At 34.2% G+C, this 27,797-nt stretch overlaps 1 protein-coding gene across 3 annotated transcripts; it reads right to left on the reverse strand.

The window, feature by feature from the left end:
* Positions 1-243: 243 nt before the first annotated feature.
* LOC110029234 lies at positions 244-27,393 on the reverse strand. 3 transcript variants are annotated; one of them, XM_020731427.1, is made up of 8 exons: positions 27,163-27,360; positions 23,609-23,719; positions 23,272-23,450; positions 22,915-23,063; positions 2,708-2,898; positions 2,278-2,624; positions 1,712-1,837; positions 244-1,063 (listed from the first exon to the last, which is right to left on the reverse strand). In XM_020731427.1, exons 7-8 carry the CDS (start codon positions 1,802-1,804, stop codon positions 554-556), a joined length of 603 nt encoding a protein of 200 aa, XP_020587086.1. In that variant the 5' UTR covers positions 1,805-1,837; positions 2,278-2,624; positions 2,708-2,898; positions 22,915-23,063; positions 23,272-23,450; positions 23,609-23,719; positions 27,163-27,360; the 3' UTR covers positions 244-553. The 3 variants fall into 3 exon arrangements, 2 of the variants coding, with proteins under 2 accessions (XP_020587086.1, XP_020587085.1); XR_002294507.1 differs by having other exon boundaries at positions 976-1,063; positions 2,704-2,898; positions 27,163-27,393; XM_020731426.1 differs by lacking the exons at positions 22,915-23,063; positions 23,272-23,450; positions 23,609-23,719; positions 27,163-27,360 and having other exon boundaries at positions 244-1,072; positions 2,708-3,492.
* Between the last annotated feature and the right edge of the window lie 404 nt (positions 27,394-27,797).

Raw genomic sequence — 27,797 nt, forward strand, 5'->3', positions numbered from 1 at the left:
ATTCAAAAAATGACACAACTTATTTATGTCAGTAAATTTCAGCTTAAAATTGATGTAATTAACATTACCGACCTCCCAATTTACCTGCAAGAAAATATGAACATAAATCAGTCGCAAATTCAACGATAAAACTGAATGTCAATACAAAACTTAGCTGCTATATTTGTAAATACATGAGAATTATGTGGCATGTAAGTAAATTGAATGCATATAACTGCAGTCCCTCCAAATGTAGAGAAAAAATTAACGTCCAATCATAAGAAGCCAGTTCGGCGCAAACAAATACTTCATCACAACTATCGTATTTATTAATACATCAACATAATGATTCCAAACTAAGAAACAAGAAGCACAAAACATGCAATTAATATATTATTATTGCATCAAAACCCAACGGATGAGCAGGAACAAATCTACATTAAAAATGTTGCATGCCTGCAGCCACTATCCAATATATATACATGTTACCTTCGAGTCCTGACAGAGAAAGATCTGACCCTCGACAAAGAATTTCGTTCAGCCTCAACCTTCAAAACCCTTTCCTCCAACCCTATTACTTTTCTTTTGAAGCTTCCACCACTGCTGTAATGGCCTTCTCATTCACCTCTTCAAGCTCATCCTCTTTATCTCCATCTTCATTTGTAGAGTCTAACTGGCCCATTTTGCCTTTCAAATCCATCTCTCTCAGTCCTGCAAAGTTCTGAGCTCTGTTCACCGGCACCCGTGCCTTGGAGGCGAGCCTCATCACCTCTTCATCATTATCATTACTCTCATCATTTTCGTTCTGAATCTCTTTGCCTCTCGAATTCTCTGGCTTCTGCTTGCGTGGATTGCTGGAATGATCTCCAATTCTCTCTGATTCTGATCGGTAGAGTTCTACATCGGTTCTGGCTGCGACTGCCGGCTCTGAGGCATCTAGCGCTGCACTTCCTGCATCCTCGTACTTTTTCTGAGCCATTATTTCAAGCTTTTCACCTCCCAGCGGCTCACGTAGACCACAGGGAGAGCATAGTCGACCCAATGCTTCTCTGGCCTGCTGCGTCCTGCTCTGAAGGTTGGGGTTCTGAAACAACTAAATTTTTGTTAAGATTAGGATGTAAGAATGGATGGTGTGTTAATTTTTTACCACAAATCCCCTAAAGTAGGTCATTTATTTTAATGATAAATATCAATTAATTAATTAAATTATATTAAATCATTTTGATCAGTAACCTCTTATAGATGGTAATTACTAGCATAGATCATTTACTTTAATATAATTTAATTAATTAAATTATATTAAATCCTTTTGATGAGTAACACCCTTATGAATGATGATTACTACTTATATCAATAAATTAATTAAATTATATTAAATCCTTTTGATCAATAACCCCCTTATGGACGGTGATTACTAACATGTGTGATTTACTTTAATAATAAATTTCAATTAATTAATTAAATTATATTAAATTTTAGTGGATGGTAGTTAAATAATGCATGAATCCAGAGAAGAGTCATCTCTCTTCCTAACGCATGCTGTATTTTTCTTTCTATCAGAAAGTACAAAAATTTTTAGCGGATTTGAGAGAGAAACTCTATCTTCTCAGATCTAATTTTACAATCATGAATACAAATATGTTATTCTTATTTATGAATATGTAAAAGCAATGAATTCAAAAATTTTAGTCATTATGTGTTTATGAATTCGCATTAAAAAAAAAATACTAACATAGGACTCAATCTCCTCAGGAGTTTCGGCTAGATCCACCTCGATGCCTCTCTCAATTGCTATTTCTCTCATGACATGGACCCTGATTTCCATGCTTGGCCGTCTTGTAGAAAACTTATGTACCAGCTGAAATAAAAAAAAAAGAATGAAGAAAAAAAATTATGATTCTTTAAAAGGGATTTCTGCTTAATATGACATACAAAATGCTGATCATTTATTATGTATTTACATATCTGAGATATAAATTTTGCTTTTAATATCTATATAACCGAAATCTTTCAAATCACATGAAGAATATCATCATTTTAACATCTTAAAACTGAAATACATATTTTCATTCTTAGCTAAAGTGATATCTATGTAAAAATTAAATTTTAGTTGTTGAATATGTAAATATAAATTAATCGTTTGGAATGCGTGTAAATCTTCCATTTAGTTTTTATTTGATGGTTTATAGTTGATTTTTTTTAACTATGATTTATTTTACATCATCAAAAATCACTTCGACAGAAGAAAAAGGTAATGATAAAAGTATACAGTAGTTTTATCAATGATTTTTTAGTTACCTCACCACTGACACCGCAATTATTGCGCAGCACCACAGCCGCAGTTGTGAATTCCCTTCCGAATCTTGACCTGAAGATGCGGCGTATCTCTCTCAACTCCGGCAAATCACCACACCGTAAGGCCGCATAAGCCAATCCAACAACCGCCTCACGCAGCTCCTGCGGACACTCTCTGCTCCACAAAATATCACAGTAAGCCCATCTACACCATGAGACCACAGCATAGAAATCAGAAATATTACTTCTGTTTGTTTAAGAGGAAGGCGCGGTCTTTAAGCAGGTGGCAGTAGCTCTCCACCATGGCGAAGCCGTCGAGCCATATTGCGCTCTTTGATCACCGTCTCCGCCTGCACATAAAACGCAAAATTGATTATGTTGAGAGAAGGGGCAAACAATTAAGAAGCTGAGAGCTTTGAAAATATTTACGAACGGGGATGAGGGCGCGATCACGGTGGCCGCGGCGGAGGTGTTCGGCGACATCATCTTCGGCTTCAGCGCACCGGGTTTTGCCCTGTCTGCGGAGGTGGGAAAGACGGCCAGACGGTGAGGTCGAGGAGAAACTCCAGGTTCTTTGAGGTTCTCCTGCAGAGAGCGTCCAGGCAGCACTTCCACATTTTCCCGCTGTTTCACAGAAGAATAGAGGAGACGATTTTCAGAGGCAGTTTAAGATTAGGATGTCAAATCAGATTGGCCGACAATAATTATAAAAAAAAAAACTTTTTTCCGGATTTTGATAATTTTTTTCATTCGATAGGTTTTATTGAGGTGTGAACCAGCAACCGAACACAGCTTATTCATGTTCTTCATTGGCCCGACACATAGCTCAAGTTCCTCATAGGGCCGAAAAAAAGGCACTCATCTTAGAAGAAGACAAAAAGTGACAGAGGAATATTTGGACTTTTAACATTATTTGAAACGTGTATAAGTTAACTTCCTCCAAAGTGAGGCGGCTGCTAATACAATTATGAGATCTGCATATCTTCCATATTTTCGTAGCTCAAAAAAGTTCGTCTTTCAACTTTTTCTATGGTGGTGATAAATCAGGATCTAATATTTCTAAAATATGAATTAATAGTTATAAAATTTATCACACTTAAAATTTAAAAATTATCGCTGAACACTATTTTCTAAATAGAAAATTCCATATTACAGCTGTTCGAATTTCTGCTGGCCCTACGGCTGCATTCATTTTTCTACCAGTCGTTTTCCACACCCTTTCATAATGTTCAAATGTAATTGACCTTTCTATTGAGTCATTTTCCACACCCTTTCATGAAGCTCTACTGTTCCAGCTAGATTATGATCCTTATTAATGAGAGGACATACTTTTTGTTGGGACGGACAAATTGGATTTGATCGATTCACGGAAAACAAAGTAATTCAAGAGATTTTGAACAAAAATTGAATAGAAACGTATGGTACAAGAAATTCAGAAAACACACAATATTTAACATGAAAAAATCTGAGAACAAAAAAGAAAACTACTTGAGTCACACCACACAAAAAATTCTACTATGAAAATGAGAAATGTATTGAATTGAACTGTTGTGAAAAATGATTGCGAGAAAGCAAAAAATTGACGAGAACATTTTAAAACAACAGGGCGACATATATATTTACATGGTTCTACAAATTATTTACGTCCACAGAGTTACAGAGGATTTTATTACTTTAAGGATTACACACTGTCGATCTTGTCGACTTACAAGAATGTCCTTTCTCTCTTCCTCTCTCTCTCTCTCATCACATTCTCTCTTTCTCTCTACCCTTGAGCCACACAGCAGAAGAACAAAAAGGGGAGCAACTAGACTTGTGATTCCCTTTCTCTTTGGCCCGTGAGCAAGAACCAAAGCAACACAGAGGGAAGAAGCCACACTCCTATCGCTGAAGAGAAGATACACGCTAAAGGAGAAGTTATGTCTAACGGTGGACTTCTTGCATGCATTTAAATCTTCCTATTCGGCCCAACAAAGGCAAGCCTTAACCGCGAAATATGGAAGAATCAATCGAACGGGATTTCGGGCCAAGTAAAAATAACAAGGATTTAATATTTCTTGCCTTAATTCACAAATCCAGAAGAGGAAGACGAAAGAGCAGAATCAGGGAAACAAATACATATATTTAAATACATCAAATACATTATAAATATGCAAAACTGTTAATTAGAGGAAGTGGACCGAGCTCCACAATACCCACAATTCTCCCAACTTAGGGACTGAACCACTAGCTGCATCGTCATTTTCCTCAAACGTGATATTCTCCACATCTGCAACTCAAAGTCCATGTCTTCAAGCTAGAAGAGCAACTGAAGTTGTGCACAGCTTCGGCCTCTCAAGTGTAACATAGTTAGTCAACATAACAACAGGATTCTTGCTTCCACAAATTTTCTCAAGTAACAATTGTCTGTCATCTAACAATGGCCGTATGAAGTGATATCTGATCTGAATGTGTTTGGTCAATGACTGAAATGTTGGATTCCTGGCAAGGAATATGACGCTATGACTGTCCCTGTAGAGAATGTCATTTTGAACCTCTTTATCTAATTCTTCGAAGAAACTTTGTAGTCATATCATCTCCTTTACAACAACTGACACTGCAATGTACTCAACTTCTGTAGTAGACAATAAAACTGTCTTCTGTTGATTTGAGCCTCATGACACTGCAGTACCACCAAAGGTATAAACATAACATTTAGTGCTCTTTCTGATGCCAATGTATCCAGCTAAATCAACATCAATATAACCCTGTGCCTCCAAGTTCTTTCCTGAGAAACACAACCATGTTTCTGAGGAGACTCTTAGGTATCTCAAGATCCACCACACAACTTCCTAATGTTATTTCTCTGGATTACTCATGTATCTGCTCACGACTCCCATTGCATAGGCAATAACCGGTCTTGTACAAACTATATCATACATAAGTGAATCAATAACTGAAGTGTAAGAAACCTTACTCATGTGGTCTAGTTCCTCCTCTGACTTGGGTGACTGATTCTTGCCAAGTCCATATTGAACCTGTTAAGTACTTTTTTCACATACTCTACCTGTGAAAGCCTCAACGTACCTCTGACCCTGTCTCTGACAATCCTCATGCCAAGGATTTGTTTTGCAGCTCCCAAATCATTCATTACAAAGTGTTTTAACACCTACTTTTTCAGATTATTGATCTCATTAATACAGACCCTTGCAATAAGCATGTCATCTACGTACAACGGTATAATAATATAAGAATTATCAAAATCCCTTATGTCGCAACAGTAATCTGTGTGACATCTGATGTACCATGCATTTTGCATGAAATTTTCAAATTTCTTGTACCACTGTCTAGGAGCATACAAGCTCTTCTTCAGTCTGTAAACTGAATCTTCCTTTCCCTGTACTGCAAACCACTCAGCCTGGTGCACGTAGATATCTTCTTCAAGGTCTCCATGAAGAAAAGTCGTCTTCACATATAACAGCTCTCGAAATAAATCTTCGGTAGCAACCATAGCCAGTACCATCCAGATGGTTGTGGTCCTCACCACAGGAGTAAAGATCTCAGAGTAATCATTGTCCTGCTTCTACTGAAAGTTTTTTATAACAAGTTTAATATTGTACCTCTTACTGTTATCATGCTCAGCTTTCACTCAGTACACCCACTTGTCGTGCAATTACTTCTTCTATGGTAGAAGTTTTGTCAGCTCTCGTGTCTGATTTCCCATCAGGGAATCCATCTTCTCAGTCATGACTAGCTCTCACTTGCTAGAACTTTCATCTTGTAATTTTTCTTCATAACTCTGCAGTTCTTCACCATATGTCAGCATAGTTCAAGGTTGGTGAGTAACGCTGTAGAAAACATATATTCCCGACTGACCTACGAACTGTAGCGGTAGCGGTGGACGAATTTGAAGCTGACTGTAGAACAATAGAAATGGGTGCCCTGGACTCATTCTCCTCATCACTTCCATCACTGCCCTGTACAGTAATCTCTAGTATATCATCAAGCCTTACCAATGATACACCTTAAAATGTGTTACTTTGTATATACATTTTATTATCATTTTTTAAGATATTGCACTTTAATGAAATGTATTTTTGTGTTTTTTATTGCACATACAAAAGATGGAGCTTAAAAAGCAAAAGGAACAAAATTGTAGCAAAAAGAGGTGAAATGGAGCAAACATTGACCTAGAGCAAAGATGTGGTGCCTACGCGCCAGGTAGTTACCAAGGATTTCTAGAAGGTTGGCGCCTAGGCGCCAGAGATGGTTTTGGGTTTTATCCATTGAATTTGGATGAATTTTGAAGAGGTGCATGAAGCAACTCCTGGTGATTTTAAGAGCTCTATTTAATAGAGCCATTGGTTGGCCAAAAATTAGAGTTTAGATTGTTGGAGTGAGTGGAGAGAGTATTTAGAGTCCCGAGTCTTGGTGTGAGAGTCTTGTGTGTGGGTGTGTGAGTTAGATTCCCGCGAGTGTCTGTTTTAGAGTGTTTATTGGAGGAAGAAGACAACAAAAAAACTCCAAATGATTTGCTAGAGGAGAAGTCTAAGATAAGAATATTGTATTTTTGTTTAAGTTTAATTTTATTGTGTAGACTTGGCTTTTAATATATATTATGTTTTGTTGTGTTATCTCCATGAACTCTGAATAGTTTTCTTATCTTTTTCCATACAATAAGACTTAATCATGCGTGGGAAAAGAATGGTTTAAAGACTTCATTTATTTCAAAATTGTGATGGTATTTTCACCGGCTCTTACTTTACTTTGCAAACCGGTTATTTGTAATGTTGAAATTTGTTGTGAAACATAATGATTCAAAAAGATTATATGATTTCACCCAACTAGTAAATACCACACTAAACTAAGGATGAAGGAGAACTAAGTTTTAGAGGGAGTGCAAATAGATAAAGAGATAAGTTTTGATTAGTATAAATTTGATGTTTTTATGGTGACAAACTAGATTCTTAACCAATTTGGTCTAGAGTTAGAACCTAAGACCTGATTAGTCTTATAGGGAGGGCGCAGTGGGTAATCTGAAAGTGAGAGACTAGAACCTACCCAACATAATCATATCAATTAGAAACTTACTTTAGATTAGTCAATGTTCTTTATGCACCCGAGAGATGGTAAATAATAAATATGCTCTTATTTGTCGCAATACAACATTTAAACCTTTAAACTTTTGATTACTACGTTGATTATGATCTCTTTCAAGAAATTTTTTTTTTTTCATATTATTTAAACTCCTTTAAACAAATTTAGCTTGAAAATCTGCATTTACTTTCTGCCTAAAATTAAAATTAGTAAATATTTAGTTTTAACATTTTACAAACATTTGGACGCTATTTTCCTAAATAATGAGTTTGTTGTTAGGGTAGAAGTTTTTTTAAGTTGTTATATAAAATATGTCCTATGTGAGTTCGATACTGGGGTTTTTTAAAAAAAACTCTATATTACTTGAAATAATATTTATACTTGTATAATATCCCTAATGTGTAAGTCATTAATCAAAATTATAAATTCTATAACATATCTATTTTGCATACTGGCTGTTAGATATTAATTGGATCAAGTTTTTTGTCGTCATTTGGAACTTAATTAACTGTGATATTGCGGGTGGGGCATCAAGTTTTTTGCGCCATTGTCGGGGAAGCGACAAAACTTTTAATTTAGAAAATTTCACTTGAATTGTAGACTTATTTTAGGAAAATTTTTAGTATTTGCTTGCATATTTAAAAAAAATAAAAAAAACATATATAAAAATTAAAAAAAAGTTATTTAAAAACTAAAAACCAAAAAAAAACTTTTGTTAAAAATGTTAAAAATTTTTTTATTTTTGAGTGTTTTGTTTAATTTCATTTTCTGAACTTTTTATTGTTTTATGCGTAGTTCAGGATCAGAACGTTTAGTACATTTTGATTATGAGTAAGAACGAAATATTAGAAAAAACCAAAAAAGAAAACAACTTCATAATTTACAAGAAACGACGAACATATCACATAATAACATTGAAAATCAAACTGCTGAAAATGAACATCATCAAGTACAAAGACCTTGAAGGGACCATTCAAACCATACAACAAATGAAATTCAAATAAGTATACAACCCTCTATTATAACTGCTAACTCATTTGAACTTAAACTTGTTATTATCCAAATGATACAAAACAACCAGTTTGGGGAAGACCATCTGGAGATCCAAACTTATACCTTGCAAGTTTCTAGAACTATGTAATACATTTAAATATGATGGTATATCAAAGGACGCTGATATTTTCTTTTTTTCTTAAGGGATAAAGCTGAGATGTTGTTAAATTTGTTAGCACCTATATCTATTAGAACTTGGGGAGAAATAAAATAAAAATTCTTTGCTAAGTATTTTTCATCTTAAAAAACTGTCAAGCTTAGAAAAAATATTTCATCTTTTACTCAGTATGAAGTTGAGTCAATATACGAAGCTTGAGAAAAATTTAAAGAACTGCTTAGGAAGTGTCCACATCATGTTTTGTCTAACTGTTTAATCATCCAAACATTTTAGAATGTGTTAATATGATCCATTGGATCTATTGTTGATGTTACGACTGGAGGTTTATTAATGACAAAACCATTTGATGAAGTTGTTTCGGTTTTTTTTCTCTTTTTTATTTTAAAAGGAGTCGTCAGCTTGTCAATCGTTGTATACTTCCCTTATTCGAATAAATTTCTCACCCAAATCATATCAATGATTCGAAAAGGAGTGGAACCAAAAAAGAATGAACATAAGACAAAAATGACAAACAAGAGAAAAGTCAAAACGTGGAGAGTCTACATGCAATAAACATTGCAATGATAGGTCAAATATGTCTGCCCAAACAAAATTGGGCGGAAACTCCTTGAACCAATATCCGCCAAATAATTATCTACGTAGACTACCCATAACAAGAGAGTCAGGTGTATGTAACTGTTCTGGGGTCAGGAGCACTCGCAGATGAACATATTCCTACTGGTTAATTACATGTCAGGGTATACCCAAGAATACTCTCGATAAAAGGGATTTCACTTGTTTTATCATGTAACTGGGGGAATAGGTCATCAAAGTAAGGTTATTCTATGTGAGAGAGTTATGATGCTTTAAAACTCACTTTAAGTCATCGGGCGGAGAGTAAGTATCTCGCATTGCGACTTATCAGCATACGGAGCCCACAGAATAACCATAATCATCTTGATGGGGATATCCAAACATGGGGATATCCAAACACGTCAAAGCATGTACAAGTCATAAGGGCAGAAGACAAATTATCGTATCCAAAACGAGCAGCTCATCAACATCGGGCTGGCAAAATGATATCAACAAAATCAAGGACTGACATGGCTCGAAGGGGCTCAACAACAAGAAAGTAGAGTAATCATAGAAGGTAGAGATAACTGGGTTGGGGGTACCACGGACCTGTCATCCATAGCTACTAAGAACCTAATTCTATTCAGTCGTGAAGGTAGTCGACCCAACACGTCCTGAGATTCCCGATCAGCAATCTGTGAATTGCATCTTCCACAGGGACATCAGTATCCCTAAGGTCAGAGAAAAGAAACTTTATCCTATGACTATAATCTAGAGCTCCAAGATGTGGAAATTATACCTGCCGAAGTGACAATGATGCCTTAAGAAAGAAGAGAAGGGGAGGTTTAGCTACAAACCAGAAAACGCTCCAAATAAAAGGACTTACACCTAGTCTAGGTTAAAGAGCATTTTAACACCCTAAGCGCACTAGATAATCACCTATAAAGGTATGTTGGGTCAGTCAAGTTGAAGAAGCACGAAGACTTCTCCTCAAGGACATACAAAATATGAATGTAGTTATTTTCAGTGATCCGTAAGTATTGCAGAGGCTCTATTATATGAGTTGGCTGATAGTCATGCAAGCAACTCATTTAAAATCTGGTCTGAAGGTCATGCAGGAAATAAAAGTGCAATTTTAAAATCATGAATGTTTAAACCCTAAAATTCATTTATCTTGAAAGTTTTATTAGGATTTTGTAATTTTTATAATTTTAGGGCCCTTAATAAACGAATAGTTTGTTTGAAATAAGCTGATGTTTAAAATTGTTCGTGAAGTCACTGCTTGTGTTCGTTTCTGAATGAGTCGAACACGAGCTATTCGTGAACGACGAGTCAGTTTGACATCCCTAAAATTAATACATATAAATAATATAGTAGATTAATTATATAATTTATATTATATAAATATATAATATCTACATTAGTATATTACTAATATAATATATTAATATATTATTATTATTAATTTATTATATATTATAATTTATAAAATTTAATGTTTTAAAATATCATAAATTATATATATATAATTATTTTAAATTATTTTATATTTCGAACAATAACGATTCGAACACGAACGAACGCATTACTATTCGTGTTTAGTTCGTTTAACTAACCAAACGAAAAAATTTGTTCACGTTCGTCTCGTTTACTTATCGAACGAATCAAACACGAACTCATTGACGAACCAAACACGAATTGTTCGCGAACAACGAGCTTTTTTGACAGCCTTACCTTAAAGAGCCAAAATTGCATTGTGATTCTAAGACAAACCACAAAAAGAAACAAGGAAAACACATGCAAGCATGTGATGAGGCAGAAAAACAAGCCAAATCAAATATATAAGAAAGACCAGTGTCGTTGTCGCTGGGTCAGCAACTTATTTTAGAAAAGAAAATGACGGTTAGACTTCGTATATGAATGCTCGGTATTAATTTTATACATCAATATAAAAATGCAGAATTAAGATATGGGACACGAGCATCAGCTCTTGTTCCCTCCACGTGGTTCCCGCGCCAAATGTCTCAGAACACGTGCCCATATCTTATTTATGTTACATGAATCTCCGGACTCTAAAAGTACATAAGAAAAATAAAAAACTCAACCCTGCAAGAAAATAGAGTTAACGAGAGAGCTTACATGCATATAACGTATAATGAGTCATGCCTTATAAGTGGGGACGTTAAATGGGATCTGTAAGAAAATCTTAGAAATCATCACTTGCTCCCCCATAACGGTACATGTGTGTGTGCATATAAGTAGACATGACTCCCTACAAAAAAACACCCTAACATACTACCATACATATAAAACATGCAGTCACACCACAAACACAATGCAAAAGAAGGATATCTGACTACAACAATCAATCCAACAAATAACAATAGTTATGCATCAAAAAGACTACCTAACAACCTAAATCCTAAACTAGCACACCATCTAACGAAAAATGTCATAACATAGTACTAAGTGCACAGGGTAAGTCTTCGACTACCGTATGACTTTGACGGGTTGCCGCATCGTCCCGGTCCTAAGGATCTGAAGGATCTAAAGGGTTTCACCCAAATATGGATTTTAAAAAATTGATCTCACATATGACCTATTTTGCTACATGCATAGTTTTTAAAATATGACAGATGTAGTAAGTTAAAATATAAATTTTATATTTCGGAATAAGAGCCATTAAATGCGAGCCCATAACATGTAAGGGTGACACGAGTTAGATCCTTAGCACTGCATACTAGTACCAATTCCGACGACTTAACTCGCATTTCTCACCGGGATCAACCCAGCAAGCAATGCTCGTTAAGGCATCGTGACCGAGAGAGGGTCACTCACATACCGAGCAAGGCAAGCCATCGAGATAAATGGGAAAGCACTTAAACATGCAAAAAGTCCACATTGTGATTGTCCGACCGAAGTACGAAACAACCACAAATGACACCCAAAAGGGCAAACACACACATCATGCAAAATGCAAGGATGCTACATGGAACATCACACACACAAATGGGATGTACAGGTACAACAGACTACCTATAAAGAGGAATTACGCCTGCACGGGTACCCGGTGTATCATAAGACTATCAGACACCGACTACAAATGAGTTTGCATCGAGTAAAAGAATACTTATAAAAAGGATTTACACCTTACCGGAGAGGCACTCACTGGTCACATATACAAATATGCAAAATATGAAACAAAGAAACGAAAAGTGCACCAAAGTGGTGAGGGTGAGTATACCATGACGGTAGTGACTCAAAAAGAGCTGGCATGCCTTGAAGGCAGTGACTCAAAAAATGAGTATGTCGATAAGACAGTGACCCAGGAATGGGCATGTCGCGATGGTAGCAGCCCGACATATGGGTATGACGAAGAAGAAGTGACCCGAAGATGTATATTACTTGACGACAGTGGCCCGAACAAAAGGGTATGTCGAAGGGGAAGTAGCCCGGAGATGTGCACGACGTGGCGACAACAATTCAAACGAGGGTATGCCAAATGAGGCAGTGACCCGGAGGTGGGCATGTCGTGATGGCAGCGACCCAAACAAAAGGGCATGTCGTGATGGCAGCGGGCATGTCGTGATGGCAGCGACCCGAAGGCGGGCATGTCGTGATGGCAGCGACCCAAACAAAAGGGCATTCTGAGGAGGTAGTGACCTAGAGTGGGCATGTTGTGACAGCAGTTGCTCGAAAAAAAATGGGTATGCCAAGGAAGGCAGTGACCCGGAGGTGGGCATGCCGTGACAACAACGACTCAAACAAAAGGGTATGCCGAGAAGACAATCACTTGGAGGTGGGCATACCGTGACGGTAGCAGCCAAAATAAAATGGTATGTTGAGGGGATAGTGACACATAGGTAGGCATGTCGTGACAGTAGCGGCCTGAACAAAAGGGTATGTCGAGGAGGTAGTAACCCGGAGGTGGGCATGCCGTGGCGACAACGACCCGAACAAAAGGTTATGCCGAGGGGGTAGTGACCCGGAGGAGGGCATGTCGTGACGGTAGCGACCCGAACAAAAGAGTATGTCGAGGTGGCAGTGGCCTAAAGGTGGGCATGTCGTCGCGGCAGTGACCTGAACAAAAGAGTATGCCGAGAAGGCAGTGACCCAGAGGTGGATTTTGATACACAAAAAAATACACAATTTTTTATATACATTTTATGCTTAGTTTTAGTAATATTACACTTTAAAGAAAAATATTTTCATATTTTGTTGTAGATATATTGGTTTTAGGTACTTGGAGCGAAAAAGAAGCAAAAAGAAAGAAATTCGAGGTTAAAATGCAGAATTTTCAGATTATGGCGGCAAAGGTGCCATTTTCTAGAGAAGAGGCGCCAACAGCCAGAGAGGTGCGCTAAACTTCGATAAACAAGTGTCAGAGGCTCCAAAACAGGCGCCAGATACCTTTTTTGGACGAATTTGTGGCGGTTTTTGGCTATTTTTTAGATGTTCTAGAAGACTTTAAGTAATTCAAAGACCCCATATAGTGGTTCAATGCACCTAGACACTTGGAGAAGGTTCTAAATGAAGAGATATGTCTCTTGGATGAAGGAATTTGTCTCTTGGTGAGAAGATGTGTGTCTCCTAGGAAAAAAGATGGATTTTTGAATTCTTTAAGAAGAGGGGCAGGCGCCACTTTCAGTGTGGTGGTACTAGTGGTGGTGTGTCCGATGGTGCTTTGTGTGAGTCTTGTTTTTGATTTTGGTGGAGAGCATTTTCTTCTAGAGTTCTGAGAGGAGAAGGAATGTGAGAAATTTCTTCTTCATTGTATTTCTAAGAGAGAATTGAGTCTTGATTGTAAAGAGAGAGAGTGCTTCAAAGGAACTTCAAGGGATTTGCTCAAGGAGGAGTTTGAGATAATTTGTGTTCTTTTTCCCTACAATGATATATGGTTTTGTGAATAATTAATATTGTTGTGCAATGTTTTAAATGTCATTAAATTGTGATGATTCAAACTCTGATCTTAATTTACTTTTCGATCTGACTAATTGAAATGTTAAAATTTGTTGAGGAACATAAAATCCGAAAGTGTTATGCTTTCTTCAACAAAGTGAGAATCACATTCAATTTCATGGATGAGAATGTAGTACATGGGGTTTAGTGCAAATAAATAGAAAAATATACTTTGTAGGGCGTAAAATTGGAGATTTTTAGGGTGACAGACTAAAATTTCGAATTTGGTCCGGTTGTTTGGAAACTAAATCGAAATGTTAGCCCTCAGGCAAGGGTGAGACGTGGGAGCTCTGAAGTGAGAGACAGTATCCTCACAACCTAACTAAGAATTTAGGGACCAAACATTGGATTAGTCAATGTTCTTTATGCACTCAACAGAGAGTAAAGAATAAAATTGCTCATATTTGACACAATACAAATTTTATATTTAAATAATTTTAATTACTTCACTAACCATATACTCGTTGTAAAGGGGAATGATGTTTTTTTAAATTTGAACTCTTCGTCACAAAAATATGTTTAGCCTTAGTAAATTTAACTTTGAAATTTAGAAAATAATTTGGTTAAATTAATCTTTTAGTTACATTTCCATTGACATACATTAACCTTGCTTTCGATTTGTTTTTCTTACTTTAGTTTTTTGTAGTTTAAATATTGTGTTTTACATTATTACCATAAGAATTTCCATCTCCATGTGGAATCGATACTTATGACTCCATTAGAGTCATTTATTACTTGAGCGATACGTATTTTTACGTTTACAAACTAGTGACTATTTTAAACTAAGAATATATATATATATATATATATCACTAGGAATTGCAGCTTAAAGATTTTGTAAGATAAATTAGTGTGTTACAATAAAGTTGTGCCTCACATCAAGCCTTTGTGGTGGTATTGCAGGGGAATTAAATTGACATAAAATAAATAAAAAACAACACACATCAAACTGCATGCATCAAGTTTTTGACGCCGTTGTCGGGGAGGTAACAATAAATTACTATATAATTTAGAAGACTTTGTTTGAACTATAAAACTTACATTAAAAAAAAAGTGTAGTATAATTAATAATTTTATATTTTTGTGTGTTTGTTTATTGTAATTGCTTATTGTTTTTATGTATGCGTAGTTTTGGATCCGAAGGTTTGATTCCTTACGATTCGAATTTAGAAAAAAACTATTAGAAAAATTTAAAAACACAAAAAGAATTTGATAATATGAACAAAATGGCTAACAAATTAAATAATCAATGAATTGAAAATGAACATCAACAGAGAGCTTTAAGAGATTATGCTAATCCTACAATTGATGAAATTCACTTGAGTATACAAAATCCTGTTGTAGTTGTTAATTCATTTGAGCTTAAACCTGCTATTATCTAGTTGTACAAAATAATCAATTTGGGGAAACACTGACTAAAAATCCTAACTTAAATCTTGCTAGTTTTCTAGAATTGTATGCTACATTTAACTATGATAGAGTGTCGAATGACGCCATCAGACTTACACTTTTTCCTCTTTCATTAAGAGATAAAACTGAGATGTTAAACTCTTTAGCACATGAATCTATCAGAACTTGGAGAGAAATATCACAAAAATTTTTATCTAAATATTTTCCACCATAAAAAACTGATAAGCTTAGAAACGATATCTCTTCTTTTTGTCAATTTGAAAGAGAATCAATATATAAAGCGCGAGAACGATTTAAAGATCTCCTTAGGAAGTGTCTACATCATGTGTTGCCATATTGGTTAATAATTCAAACTTTTTATAATAAATTAGTAGATTTATTATTGACGCTGATGTTGGTGGATCATTAATGTCAAAACCATTTGATGAAGCATATTCTTTGATGAAGCATTGATGAAGCATATTCTTTAATTGAAGAGATGACTACAAATAATTTTCAATGACCCTCTGAAAGGATAACTCAAAAAAGAGTAGCTAGCATTCATGACTCTGATGCGTTATCTATTTTGACTTCTCAAACTGCTATTATATCAAAGAAGATAGATCAAAATGGAATGAATTATTCTCAAATGTCTGCTGTGCTTGAAGAAAATTCATTGGGACAAATAGTAGATTCTCAATCATCATATGAAACTTTAAATGCAATAAACAACCCGAACTAATAATCCTTAATCTAATTATTTTAATCATGGTTGGAAAAATCACCCTAATTTAAGTTGGAATAATAATAACTCTAATGTTGTGAATCTGCAATAGAGGAACAATCCAATAAACCCATTAGGAAATTCAAACAACTGGGGAAATATTAATTATAAGCCATATTATCTTCCAAATTTTAATAGCAATTCACAAATTAAGGAGAAGAAATTGTCAATAGAAGAATTAATATTACAAATGGGAAATCAAATACAAAGTTAATGAGTTGTAATTAGAAATATGAAAAATTAATTGGGACATATTGCTACTGCACTTAACAATAGACCTCTAGGAACTTTGCGTAGTCATGTTGAAGTTAATCATAAATAACAAATTAAGGCTATTCAACTGAGAAGTGGAAGAGAATTTGAAACGAAAGTTCAAAAAAAGATTGAAGTTGAGAAAAAAGGGATGGAAAATGAAAAGTCTAGCGATGATTTTCATTTTAATCCAAAATATCCTATTAAACTAATGAAAATTACTGTAGAAAGACCATCACCACCATTTCCTCAAAGATTGAAACAACAAAACAAGAATAAACAATTTACTAACTTCTTAGAAATATTGAAGAAATTAGCTATAAATATCCCATTTTTTTATGCTCTGGAACAAATGTCTAACTATGTGAAGTTTATGAAGGATATACTTAATTAAAAAAAGAAAGTTTAAATATAATGAAATTGTTGCACTTAGTGAGGAGTGTTGCGTAATAATTTAGAAAAAACTTTCTGAAAAACTAAAAGATCCTAATAGTTTTACTTTTCCTTATGTTATTGGCGAAAGATTTTTTGGAAAAGTTTTATGTGATTTGGGAGTCAGTATTAATCTCATTTCTCTATCGATTTTCAGAAGATTGGGTTTAATTATGCTTAAGAGAAATTTTCCCTATTACTGTAACTCTTCAGTTAGTTAATCGTTCAATTATATGTCCTAAAAGAGTTATAGAAGATGTAGTAGTAAAAGTTGATAAATTTATCTTTTTTGTTGACTTTATTGTGTTAGATATGGAGGAAGATAAAGAAATTAAAATTATTTTATGGAAACCTTTTCTTGCCACTGGAAGAGCTTTGATAGACGTGCAGAAAGAAGAGTTAACAATGAGAGTCGGTGATCAAGAAGTTACATTTAATATATCGAAATCAATGAGATATCCAGCAAAAAGAAGAGATGATGAATGCTTCAAAATGAAAATTAATGATTATTTAAGTAATGAATATTTCACAAATACATTTGAAAAGAAAACTGAAGAACATTTGGAGCATGAAAATGAGGATGTAATTCAAGATGAATATAGAGAAGTAATGAGAAATTGGATTATGTTCAGGAACGATTTTAGTTGTTAAATACTATGGATACAAATAAAAATCTTATACCTTTAATTATGAAATCTCCTGAACTAGAAATGAAAATACTTCCTACACATTTAAAATATTTATTTTTAGGAGATTCAACCACATTACCTATTATAGTATTCTCAGAGTTAACTGAATTACAAGAACAAAACTTGATGTAAATTTTGAGAAAATACAAGAAAGTTTTTGGATGGACATTAGCTGATATCAAAGAAATCTGCCCTTCAGTTTGTATGTACAAAATTTTATTGGAATAACATCATGCACCAAAAGTTTATCCTTAAAGGAGATTAAACTTGATGATGAAAGAAGTTGTTAAGAAGGAAATTCTAAAATGGTTTGATGTTGGGATCATATATCATATTTCAGACAGTGTTTGGGTAAGTCTAATTCACTGTGTTCCTAAGAAAGGGAGTTGCTACGAATGAGAAAAAAAAATTAATACCAACATGACAAGTCACTGCTTGGCGAATCTGTATTGATTACAGAAAATTAAATTTCACCACTAAGAAAGATAACTTTTTGTTACATTTTCTAGAATAGATGTTGGATAGGCTAACTAGGCACGAATATTTTTTCTTTTTGAATGAATATACCGGTTATCATCATATTACTATTACTCCTAAGGATCATGAAAAGACAACATTCACTAGTCCTTATGAAACTTTTGCTTTTAGACGAATGCCCTTTGGTTTATGTAATGCACCTGCTGATGGCGTTCGGAACTCATCGTTTGTGGTCGCCGCCAATTCTCTCTCGTTCTTTGTCGGGTGTCTATTGTCGGTAAGGATGTTGGAGTCGCCACTCTATTTATCTATTTTATTGCCCTATTTTCCAATTTACCTTAATCTTTTGGATCAAGTGAAAGATCCTCAAGTATTAAAGGAATCAGGAAAAAGGGAAAGGGAAAATAATGATAGAAAACAAGAAAAATGTTGGGTGATAAACTTATAGAGAAGACTCTAGAATGTCAAAATCTCATATAAGAAAAACCACATCAAAGGTCTGATAACCAGAGATTTAGGTTGATCACATTTTCTGAATTCTTTGTTTTCCTATAGAAGAAAACTCCTATAGTTAATTACATCTTAGGAAATTCTACATTTACCTAAGAAAACTCCTGATTCTCGTTAACACTCGTTCTTCTAAGATGTCAATATCAAGGAAAGAAACATCAAATGTTTTATTCCTGGGGTAGTAGATTCCTAAGAATCTGATTCTACCCTAAAGGTTTTGTTTTGTTTGTTCATGTTATGTCATGTAGTTTTGTTTTTGTTTTGTTTTATTTCTGTCATGTTATGTTGTTTTATTTTTGTTCTGTTATTTTGTCGTTTTATATTTTTCATGTCAATTTTTGTTCATGGCTATCCTACAAGTTTTGGTTTTGTGGATATCCTAAAAGTTTTGTTTTTGTGGCTATGATAAAAGTTTTAGTTTTGTGTTATATCATGTCATTTTGTTTATGTCGTTTTGATTTGTTTTGTTTGTTTTTGTCTGGTTTTGTTGTCTTGAAATTTCACTTTCAAATGTTGTCCTGCAAAACAGAGTTAGCACACCCTATAACATGCAAAGGAAATCTAGAGAGAGATTTTGTTTTCATGTCTCCAATAAACCTGCAAAATATAACACGATTAGTATAAAATCATGTTTTCAGATTTTATTAGTTTTAGTTAGTCATTTAATTGGTTGAAGAATTTTTAAACGACTCGGTCAAGATGTTTATGACTCCGTCATCCTGGGGCTGTAAAATATTCAGATTTACTTAGTTTGAAAGGTGTTTTAACCAAGACCGGAAGATTCTTGTCAGCAACCACAGATTGCGTCGTCCAAGAAATCTTCGTAAATTTGAACACAAATATTCAAGTTGTGTTTGGTGATCTTTTTTCATTAGGTTTAAGTCAAGTTTTAATGTCTTATAAAGTGAATTTTATTTATGTCGGTGAGCATGATGAGCTGGATTTATGATGTCATTTATTTTAGGTCCAATGTCGGTCATACGTAAAGAAGTGTAATTGAGACTTGAGATTTAGGTTTAATGTCGATGAAACTTGAAGATTGATGTCGTTCAATTTAGATTGATCTTGATGATTTAGGTTCAATGTGAGTACAATCTAACGATTTACAATGATTTAAGCCCAATATTGATAGGACTTAAAATGGTTTAGGTTCAATTTATGTAGAACCTAAGAGTTAAAATGGTTTAAGTCCAATGTAATTAGGACTTAAAATGATTTAGATTCAATGTAGGTAGAACCTAAGGATTCATGTCGTTTGGGTTTAATTTGGATAGAAAATGATTTAAGTCCAATTTAGATAGGACTTAAGGTATGAGAATGATTTAGGTTCAATGTAGATGGAATCTAAAATTTGAAATTGTTCTAAGTCCAATGTAGATAGAACTTAAGCTTGATTTAGGTTCAATGTAGGTAGAACCTAAAGATTGAAAATGATTTAAGTCCAATGTAGTTAGGACTTAAGGTGTTTAGGTTCAATGTAGGTAGAACCTAAAGATTAAAAATGATTTAAGTCCAATGTAGTTAGGACTTAAGGGTTGAGTTGAGTTAGGTTCAATATGAGTTGGAGCTAAAGTTGTTGTTGACTTAGGTTAAAACCTAAGTTAAAGGTTTGATTTAGGTTCACTATATGTTGAACCTAAATTTTGGTTAACTTGAGTTAAAGTTGGGCTAAACCTAAGTTTGAAGTTGAGTTAGGTTCAATTTGGGTTGAACCTAAAGTTGATGTTAACTTAAGTTCAATTTGAGTTGAACCTAAGCTAAATGTTTGATTTAGGTTCAGTATATGTTGAACCTAAAGTTTGGTTAACTTAGGTTCAAATGGGGTTGAACCTAAGTTTGAAGTTGAGTTAAGTTCAATTTGAGTTGAACCTAAAGTTTATGTTGACTTAGGTTCAATTTGAGTTGAACTTAAGTTAAAGGTTTGATTTAGGTTCAGTATATGTTGAACCTAAAGTTTGTTTAACTTAGGTTCAAGTGTGGTTGAACCTAAGTTTGAAGTTGCAATTTGAGTTGAACCTAAAGTTTATGTTAACTTAAGTTCAATTTGAGTTGAACCTAAGTTAAAGGTTTGATTTAGGTTCAGTATATGTTGAACCTAAAGTTTGGTTAACTTAGGTTCAAGTGTGGTTGAACCTAAGTTTGAAGTTGAATTAAGTTTAATTTGGGTTGAACCTAAATTTTATGTTGACTTAAGTTCAATTTGAGTTGAACCTAAGTTAAAGGTTTGATTTAGGTTCAATATATATGTTGAACCTAAAGTTGATGTTGACTTAGGTTCAAGTGGGGTTGAACGTAAGTTTGAAGTAAGGTTTAATTGATTAATTAGACCTAATTAGGGTTAGATCTAATTATGGTTTAAAGGCTACTTAAGCTTAATGTAATTAAGACTTAAGGATTAATTAAGACTAATTAGGGTTAGACTTAACTATAGTCTAAAGGTTGTTTAAGCTTAATGTAAATATGGCTTAAGGGTTAATTAAGTATAATTGGTTTAGAATTAATTATGGTTTTTAGGTTTGTTTAAGACTAATGTAAGTAAGGCTTAATGATTAATCAAGTCTAATTAGGTTAGACTTAATTATGGTTCAAATGTTGTTTAAGCCTAAATTAAGTAAGGCTTAAGAGTTAATTAAGTATAATTGGGTTAAACTTAATTAGGGTTTAAAGGTTGTTTAAGCCTAATGTAAGTAAGGCTTAAGGGATAATTAAGTCTAATTGGGGTTAGACTTAACTATGATTTATGGTTAATTAAACCTAAAGTAAGGTTTAATTAGGTCTAATTAGGAGTTATACTAATTATGGTTTATGGTTAATTAAACCTAACGTAAGTAAGGTTTAATTAGATTAATTAGGTCTAATTAGGGTTTAGACCTAATTATGATTTATAGTTAATTAAACCTAATTTAACTAAGGTTTAAATAGGTTAGTTAGGTCTAATTAGAGGTTGGACCTAATTTAGGTAAGGTTTAATTAATTAATTAAACTTAATTAGGGTTAAGTCTAATTAGGGTTTAAGGTTAATTAAATCTAAGTTATGTAAGGTTTAATTGATTAATTATGTCTAATTAGGGGTTAGACCTAATTATAGTTGAAGGTTAATTAAACCTAATTTATGTAAAGTTTAATTGATTAATTAGGTCTAATTAGAGATTAGACCTAATTGTGGTTTAAGGCGTTAAACCTAATATAGTTAAAGTATAATAGGATTTAATTAGGTCTAAATGTGGTTTAAACCTAATTAGGGTTTATTAGGTTAAACATAATGTAGTTAAGGTCTAATGAGGTCTAAATGAGGTTTAGACCCCATTAGGGTTTGTTAAATTAAACCTAATGTAATTAAGGTTTAACTAAGATTTAATTAGGTCTAAATATGGTTTAGACCTAATTAAAGTTTGTTAAGTTAAACCTAATGTAGTTAAGCTTTAACTAAGGTATAATTAGGTCTAAATGTGGTTTAGACCTAATTATGGTTTGTCAAGTTAAACCTAATGTAGTAAAGGTTTAATTAAGGTTTAATTAGGCTTATAATTCCATTTTGAATTAATTATGTAATTAATTAAAAATGTAGGAAATTATAATATTAACCCATAAATTGGTCAAAATGATTTTGGGTGTTAACCATTTGACCCTTGATGAGATTTAATGTCAGCTCTTACAACATTTCAAAGATGAATGATATCAATTTTTAGCGATCTAATTGAAAAGAGGATAGAAATTTTTATGGATGATTTTTCTGTGTTTAAAACTTCATTTGAATCATGTTTAAATCATTTAGAAAAAAATTTTAGAACGATGTGAAAAGACAAATTTAGTTTTAAACTGAGAAAAATGTCAATTTATGGTTGCGGGAGGGATTATACTTGGACATAAAATTTTGAAAATGAAATCGAAGTAGATACGGTAAAAAATAATGTTGCCGCTAAATTACCTCCTCCTATACAGTAAGAGGGGTTAGAAATTTTTTAGGACATGTCGGTTTTCTTCAGCCAGGCTTCGCTGCCTGATCTCAACAATCTCCTTGACTTTCTCTTCCATCTAAAAACCCATTAAAAGATCATATTTTCAAATCACATGACATAAAGATGTTTTATATTGGTTGCAGGCAGCCTTTATTCTTCAATGTCCGAACCAGTAAAATGTTGTTTGGATGCAATATAAAATTACCATCCAGGTAATCTTCATGCTAGAATCCACAATGAACAAGGATTTCCCAAATCAAATCGATTCATTCCAAGTTAAAATATAACAATCAATTGAAGGTTACAAATAAATCAAAAATAATAATTGCAGAAAAGTGGTAACCAAGAAAATAAGTTAAGCAAATGCGTCAAACATGAAAGCTCCCTAACCTGTTGCTCCAGTTGCCGATTCCGCTCTTCAAGTCATCTTATCGTAGCTTTTAGGCTCTTTAAATGTGTTGCTTCAGTTTTATATTCTTCTAATTCAAGCTTCATTTTTCCATTTTCAGACTCAAGTTCTGATAGTTTTGCTCTGGTTCCTGTAGCAATCAAGAGTGGAGAATAAAAAAAGAATTTATTCACATTTAATCAGATGATTAAACATGAGAACATACTATTAATGTTTAGTTCCTATTCATAAACAAACACAACTCAAGGTGCTTTGGACATGTCTCAGTGCAAATAAGGATGAAGGTTTACAAGTCAATGGGAAAACAAGAAAGGAAACGCTAAACCATAACACTTAACTGCAATAGAAGAAAGAACGGGATAAGGATCTGGGGCCTCATAAAGTTTCTGATAAATGTTAAGGAAAGCATTTTCTCCAAATTTGGCTCTTTTAGTTAGATTATCAACTTCTTCCTGATAGCCCTTCAATTAGCAGTTAAACAAGTTGAGTTTTTTAGCTGATGATGCCTTCTTGAAATCTGTAAAGAGGTAAGATTTGATGAAGTCAGATTCCTTGGGAGAGTAACAACTCAAAGTGCTTTTTATGAGAAACATCCAAGTACATAATTACATAGTTCCTACAAAAAGGGAGATTGCAAGATACTTCTAGAAACATGTCACAAGAAAATTACCATACCGCGAGTGTTCTCCGCAAGCTTCCGCCTGTTCTTTTGACTAATCTTCTGGTTTTCAGCAATCCTAAGCCCCTACTCAACAAGAACACTTCTTCCTTTGTCGAAGTCGAAATCTGCAATTTAAAAGAGTTTTGGTAAAATAAAAATAGTTATGGTAATCAAGGAGCAAAAATATAACCATGTAAATAGTTCAATGGACAAATGCAAAGTAGGTCTGGATCATCCTTTGAATAAATAAGAAAGTTATAGCTACTAAAACATTAGGCTACATATATAGATGGAAGGACACTAAAGACACTTGTTGAACGTATGTCGTGCAGTTAATATACTCTTTAAAATTTCAGTATACAGATGAGTAAAATCTTACGTAATTAGTCACACAATTAAGTTAAGCAGCTGATACCAGCATAAAAACCTGCAATATAAAAAATCAATAAAAGAAGTTTGGTCTATGCTTACAACAAATGTCATGCAAATAATAAGGCGGTCAATAAGGCTGAGAGATGTTTCCAGGAATGTGTATTTGCATTAATATATCAAAAGGGCTATAAAAAAACTATGCATGTATGCATCTATGATGTAAAAAAAATATATGTCATCTACAAGTATAATAGAAAGTTTCCTATCATCATACATGCATCAAAACAAAAGAACCACTATGAGCATGCTTAGCACAAATATGAGTGGCCTTGTTACAATGTTGTGGCGTATGGAAAAATAAAACTTTTTAACGTTTAAAAGAAAAGCAAATTCCAAAGACACCAAGAGGTGTTTGCTTGCAATGTGCATTTTGCATTACTATAACATAAAGGATTACAAAAAGTAGAAAAGGGGCCTAACTTGACAAAACATGGGCCCGATCAAAATCAATAAAAGGAAAGAGGAAGTGGGGGAGTCCACATTCCTCACAAAAAAACTATCAAGTAAAGCAGTATGGGCACAAACATGTGCAACTCTATTTTTCTTTCTATCTAAATGTTGAAACAATACTTGTTTAAAAGCAATCAAAAAAGAAATAGCTTTATCGTATTGCGGTTCGGTCATCCAAGCCTTATCTGAGCTGGCTTATTGTTTCCAGTAAGAACAAAGAAGCCAGTTGTTGTACAATGAAAAATGCAAACAAGCATTTATGAAAATAGCTATAGAGAAGTAGTTTATTGATTAAATAATTGGGCCTTCAGAAGTATGGTTGTATACATAAAAAATGCCAACACGGATCTCAAAGGGATCGAGCGGCTATGAATGGAGACCCAAGCAATCAGAGTTCCATGCTCAAGAGCAAGATGTCGACTAGCCATGCAGTCGACTGACTACACAGCAAAATTGACCAACAAATCTATCGACCGTCAGACCTATCGAACGACGGACCTCTTACAGCAATCGGTCGGTTTCCTTTGATCGATAGATCGGTCCCCTCGATGGAATCGATTTGATATATACAGTTGATTGAAATGACCAACCAAAGCTAAAGCATCTGGCGGTCGATAACATTATATTTCATTTGTATTATAATGTATTTTTCACATGACATACATGTCAATTCAGTTATTTGGGTGTTTATTATGACTATTCTCTCTTTTTCATAATTGTATTTTTAAACCTCTATAAGTAGGAGATCAAGACATAAATGAAGGGACTTTTCACACACTCTCTCTATCTCTAGACTCTTACTCTCTTCTCTCCTATCAACTCTAACTCTCGGGCATGTATTCTGAAAGATAAGTTAGGATTTAACAATGGCATTGATAACCCATAATTAAGGAGGTGCTTCACCATACATCAAATTTGAGACCGAATTTTTTCCATGTAGTGGAGAACAATGATATTTTCAATTAATATTTGTAGTGTTTCTCGACCAAAAATTACCCATAACCTTAATTAATTATAGTTCCCAAGCATCAATCACCTCATTTAGTGAGAGGTAGTTCAAGTTGGTGTTGCAAAAGGCTTAAGATGGAATATTTTGAGTGAGCAAAAGGTGAGCCGGTAAGAGATTCCTCTTACTTAGATAAATGCATTCACAATATAATAAGTGAGTGATTCTCAAATTGTTATAGGTGAGCAAGTCTCCATGATGTTGGGTGAGTCAATTTTCACATCTCGTTTCTATTTTAGATAAACAAATGTTCCTCTTCCCGCATGTTTGCAATTATGCTCTTTTTTCTTGCCAACATCATTAAAGATTAAAATTTATATTTTGAGAGTGAAACACTAAGGATGCAAAAACCAAAGGACACCAGAAAATCATCTCTATATATGCAATTCATTGTTTCAGTTATATTCCTAAGTTAGCATTCAACGAAACTCTTATCTCACTATAATATTTGTAGGGTTTTGTATATTTAATTTCACTGTAGAAGTTAATTCTACAACGATTCGCTTTTTTGAGGATGCAATTCAACATATTGGCTCGATGCAGCCTATAGCTGCTACGAAAACTAGGCCTCAAGCTATGAGTTATGGAATTAGAATTTTGGATTTCCCAAGAGTGTGTGGGGGTTTTCATTTGAGGTTTTTTTAACTCTTGTGAAATTCGATGCTTGATTTTTAGTGGATGGCCGATTCAGCAGTTCTTCACATTTTTTTTTCATTCTATTTATTTGATCTGAGTTATAATTTATTCCAATTCCGTGCGGAAATTTAGATGTTTGCGGTTCCCTTTCCTTTGCCTGAGAGTGAGGTTTGTAGTGGGTTTCACCTAGATAACTGAACTTTGAATGGTTGTGCTGAAGTATATTGGACTCCTCATACTGCAGGAAGGGATGCTTTTGGGAAGGTATGCTTTTGGAAATATGTGAGCTAATTTCATATATACATGATATTACTATTTGACAGTTTTTGACTGAAATTATTTCTACAGTAGGATGGAATAATGGAGGAGAAATTTATGGTGGAACTCTAATCTCAGGGACTACATCATGGAATGATTTATATTGAGGCTCTTTGAAACCAACCTTCCAGCTGAGCTTTCAAAGCTATCCATTGTAGATGGATCTTTAACATATTATTAAAAAAAAAATGTGAGGCACTGCTGAATCGGTTCCCTACTAAAAATCAAGTATCTAACTTCACAATTTTAAAAAGCCCAAACGTAAACCCCCACAGATTCTTCAGAAATCCAAAGTTCTAATTCCATATAATAGCTTGAAACCTAGTTTCATACCAATGAAATGCCTATGGCCGCATCCAGCCAATGCGTTGAATTGAATCCTCAAAAAAGTAACCGGTCGAGAGAACTCACGTTTACAATGAAATTAAATCTACAAAACCTAAAACCGAACCTCCCCTCAAATTTTACGATTGCTTCGTCGTCCACATTCCTACCAGATCCAAAGTAAACATTAGATCAAACCTCAACGCCTTGCACAAAAGAGCACCCAACCCGCAACGAAACAGATCATAACCCAACTAACACCAATATCCTATCTACCAGAATAAGCTCCGCACAGTAACTCTACTTGGATTTCCATTGTTAAGAATTCTCAATTTAAACTCAATTTGTGTGCTCATGAGATTGTAATCAATGTCGGAGACAGTTTGTTCCGAATTCAAATACCTTTCCAGAAGCTGCCTACGACGACAATGGGTGATGATGTGCTTGCTTTCTCTCTCTCCGATCCCGCATGGCTCGACTCCATCGCCGCAAGGGAGCAACTCGAATTCCGAGACTGCGATTCTCTTCTCTCCTTCTGTGAAACAAGCGAGATCGCTCTCGTTGGGGGCTTCCTAATTTCTTATAATAGCAACGAGACGAGGACTCGAATTTGTAGAATTAGGCCTGGATTCGATCTCTTATGGACCCATGAATTGATTCATGGCTCGAAGCTGGAAAGGGGCGGAACCCTAACATTGCTGCTCGATCAAATTTGGCTCATAATGGAAACGAGCTGGTTCTATTTGGTTGGGCTATATCAAAATTCATTGATGAAAAATAACTAACAAAATTACTTCATCATATAATTCATAGAAATATAATAGTATTATAATTCAATGAGATAAAGTGTAAGCATATTTGTATTACTTATAAATTGATAATTTTTTACACTTGCCTATTACAATTATATTTTAAAGATGCGTGCCTTAATTGGGGGAAGAATTTTAATTGGTTCACCGTACACATTTCTGCATACGGTGAACATATCTAATAATTTATCGTTTTAATGGGAGTTACAGAATATTCTGGGTATTTTA

The sequence above is a fragment of the Phalaenopsis equestris genome, unplaced genomic scaffold, assembly GCF_001263595.1.
Source record: "Phalaenopsis equestris unplaced genomic scaffold, ASM126359v1 Scaffold000552, whole genome shotgun sequence".
In the NCBI taxonomy this organism is placed as follows: domain Eukaryota; kingdom Viridiplantae; phylum Streptophyta; class Magnoliopsida; order Asparagales; family Orchidaceae; genus Phalaenopsis; species Phalaenopsis equestris.

Excerpts from the sequence above, each read along its gene's own strand:
- LOC110029234 (XM_020731426.1), bottom strand. The coding sequence starts at position 1,804 with ATGGAAATCAGGGTCCATGTCATGAGAGAAATAGCAATTGAGAGAGGC. Across the intron at positions 1,073-1,711 it reads CTGAGGAGATTGAGTCCTAT|TTGTTTCAGAACCCCAACCT; the intron begins GTTAGTATTTTT and ends ACAAAAATTTAG.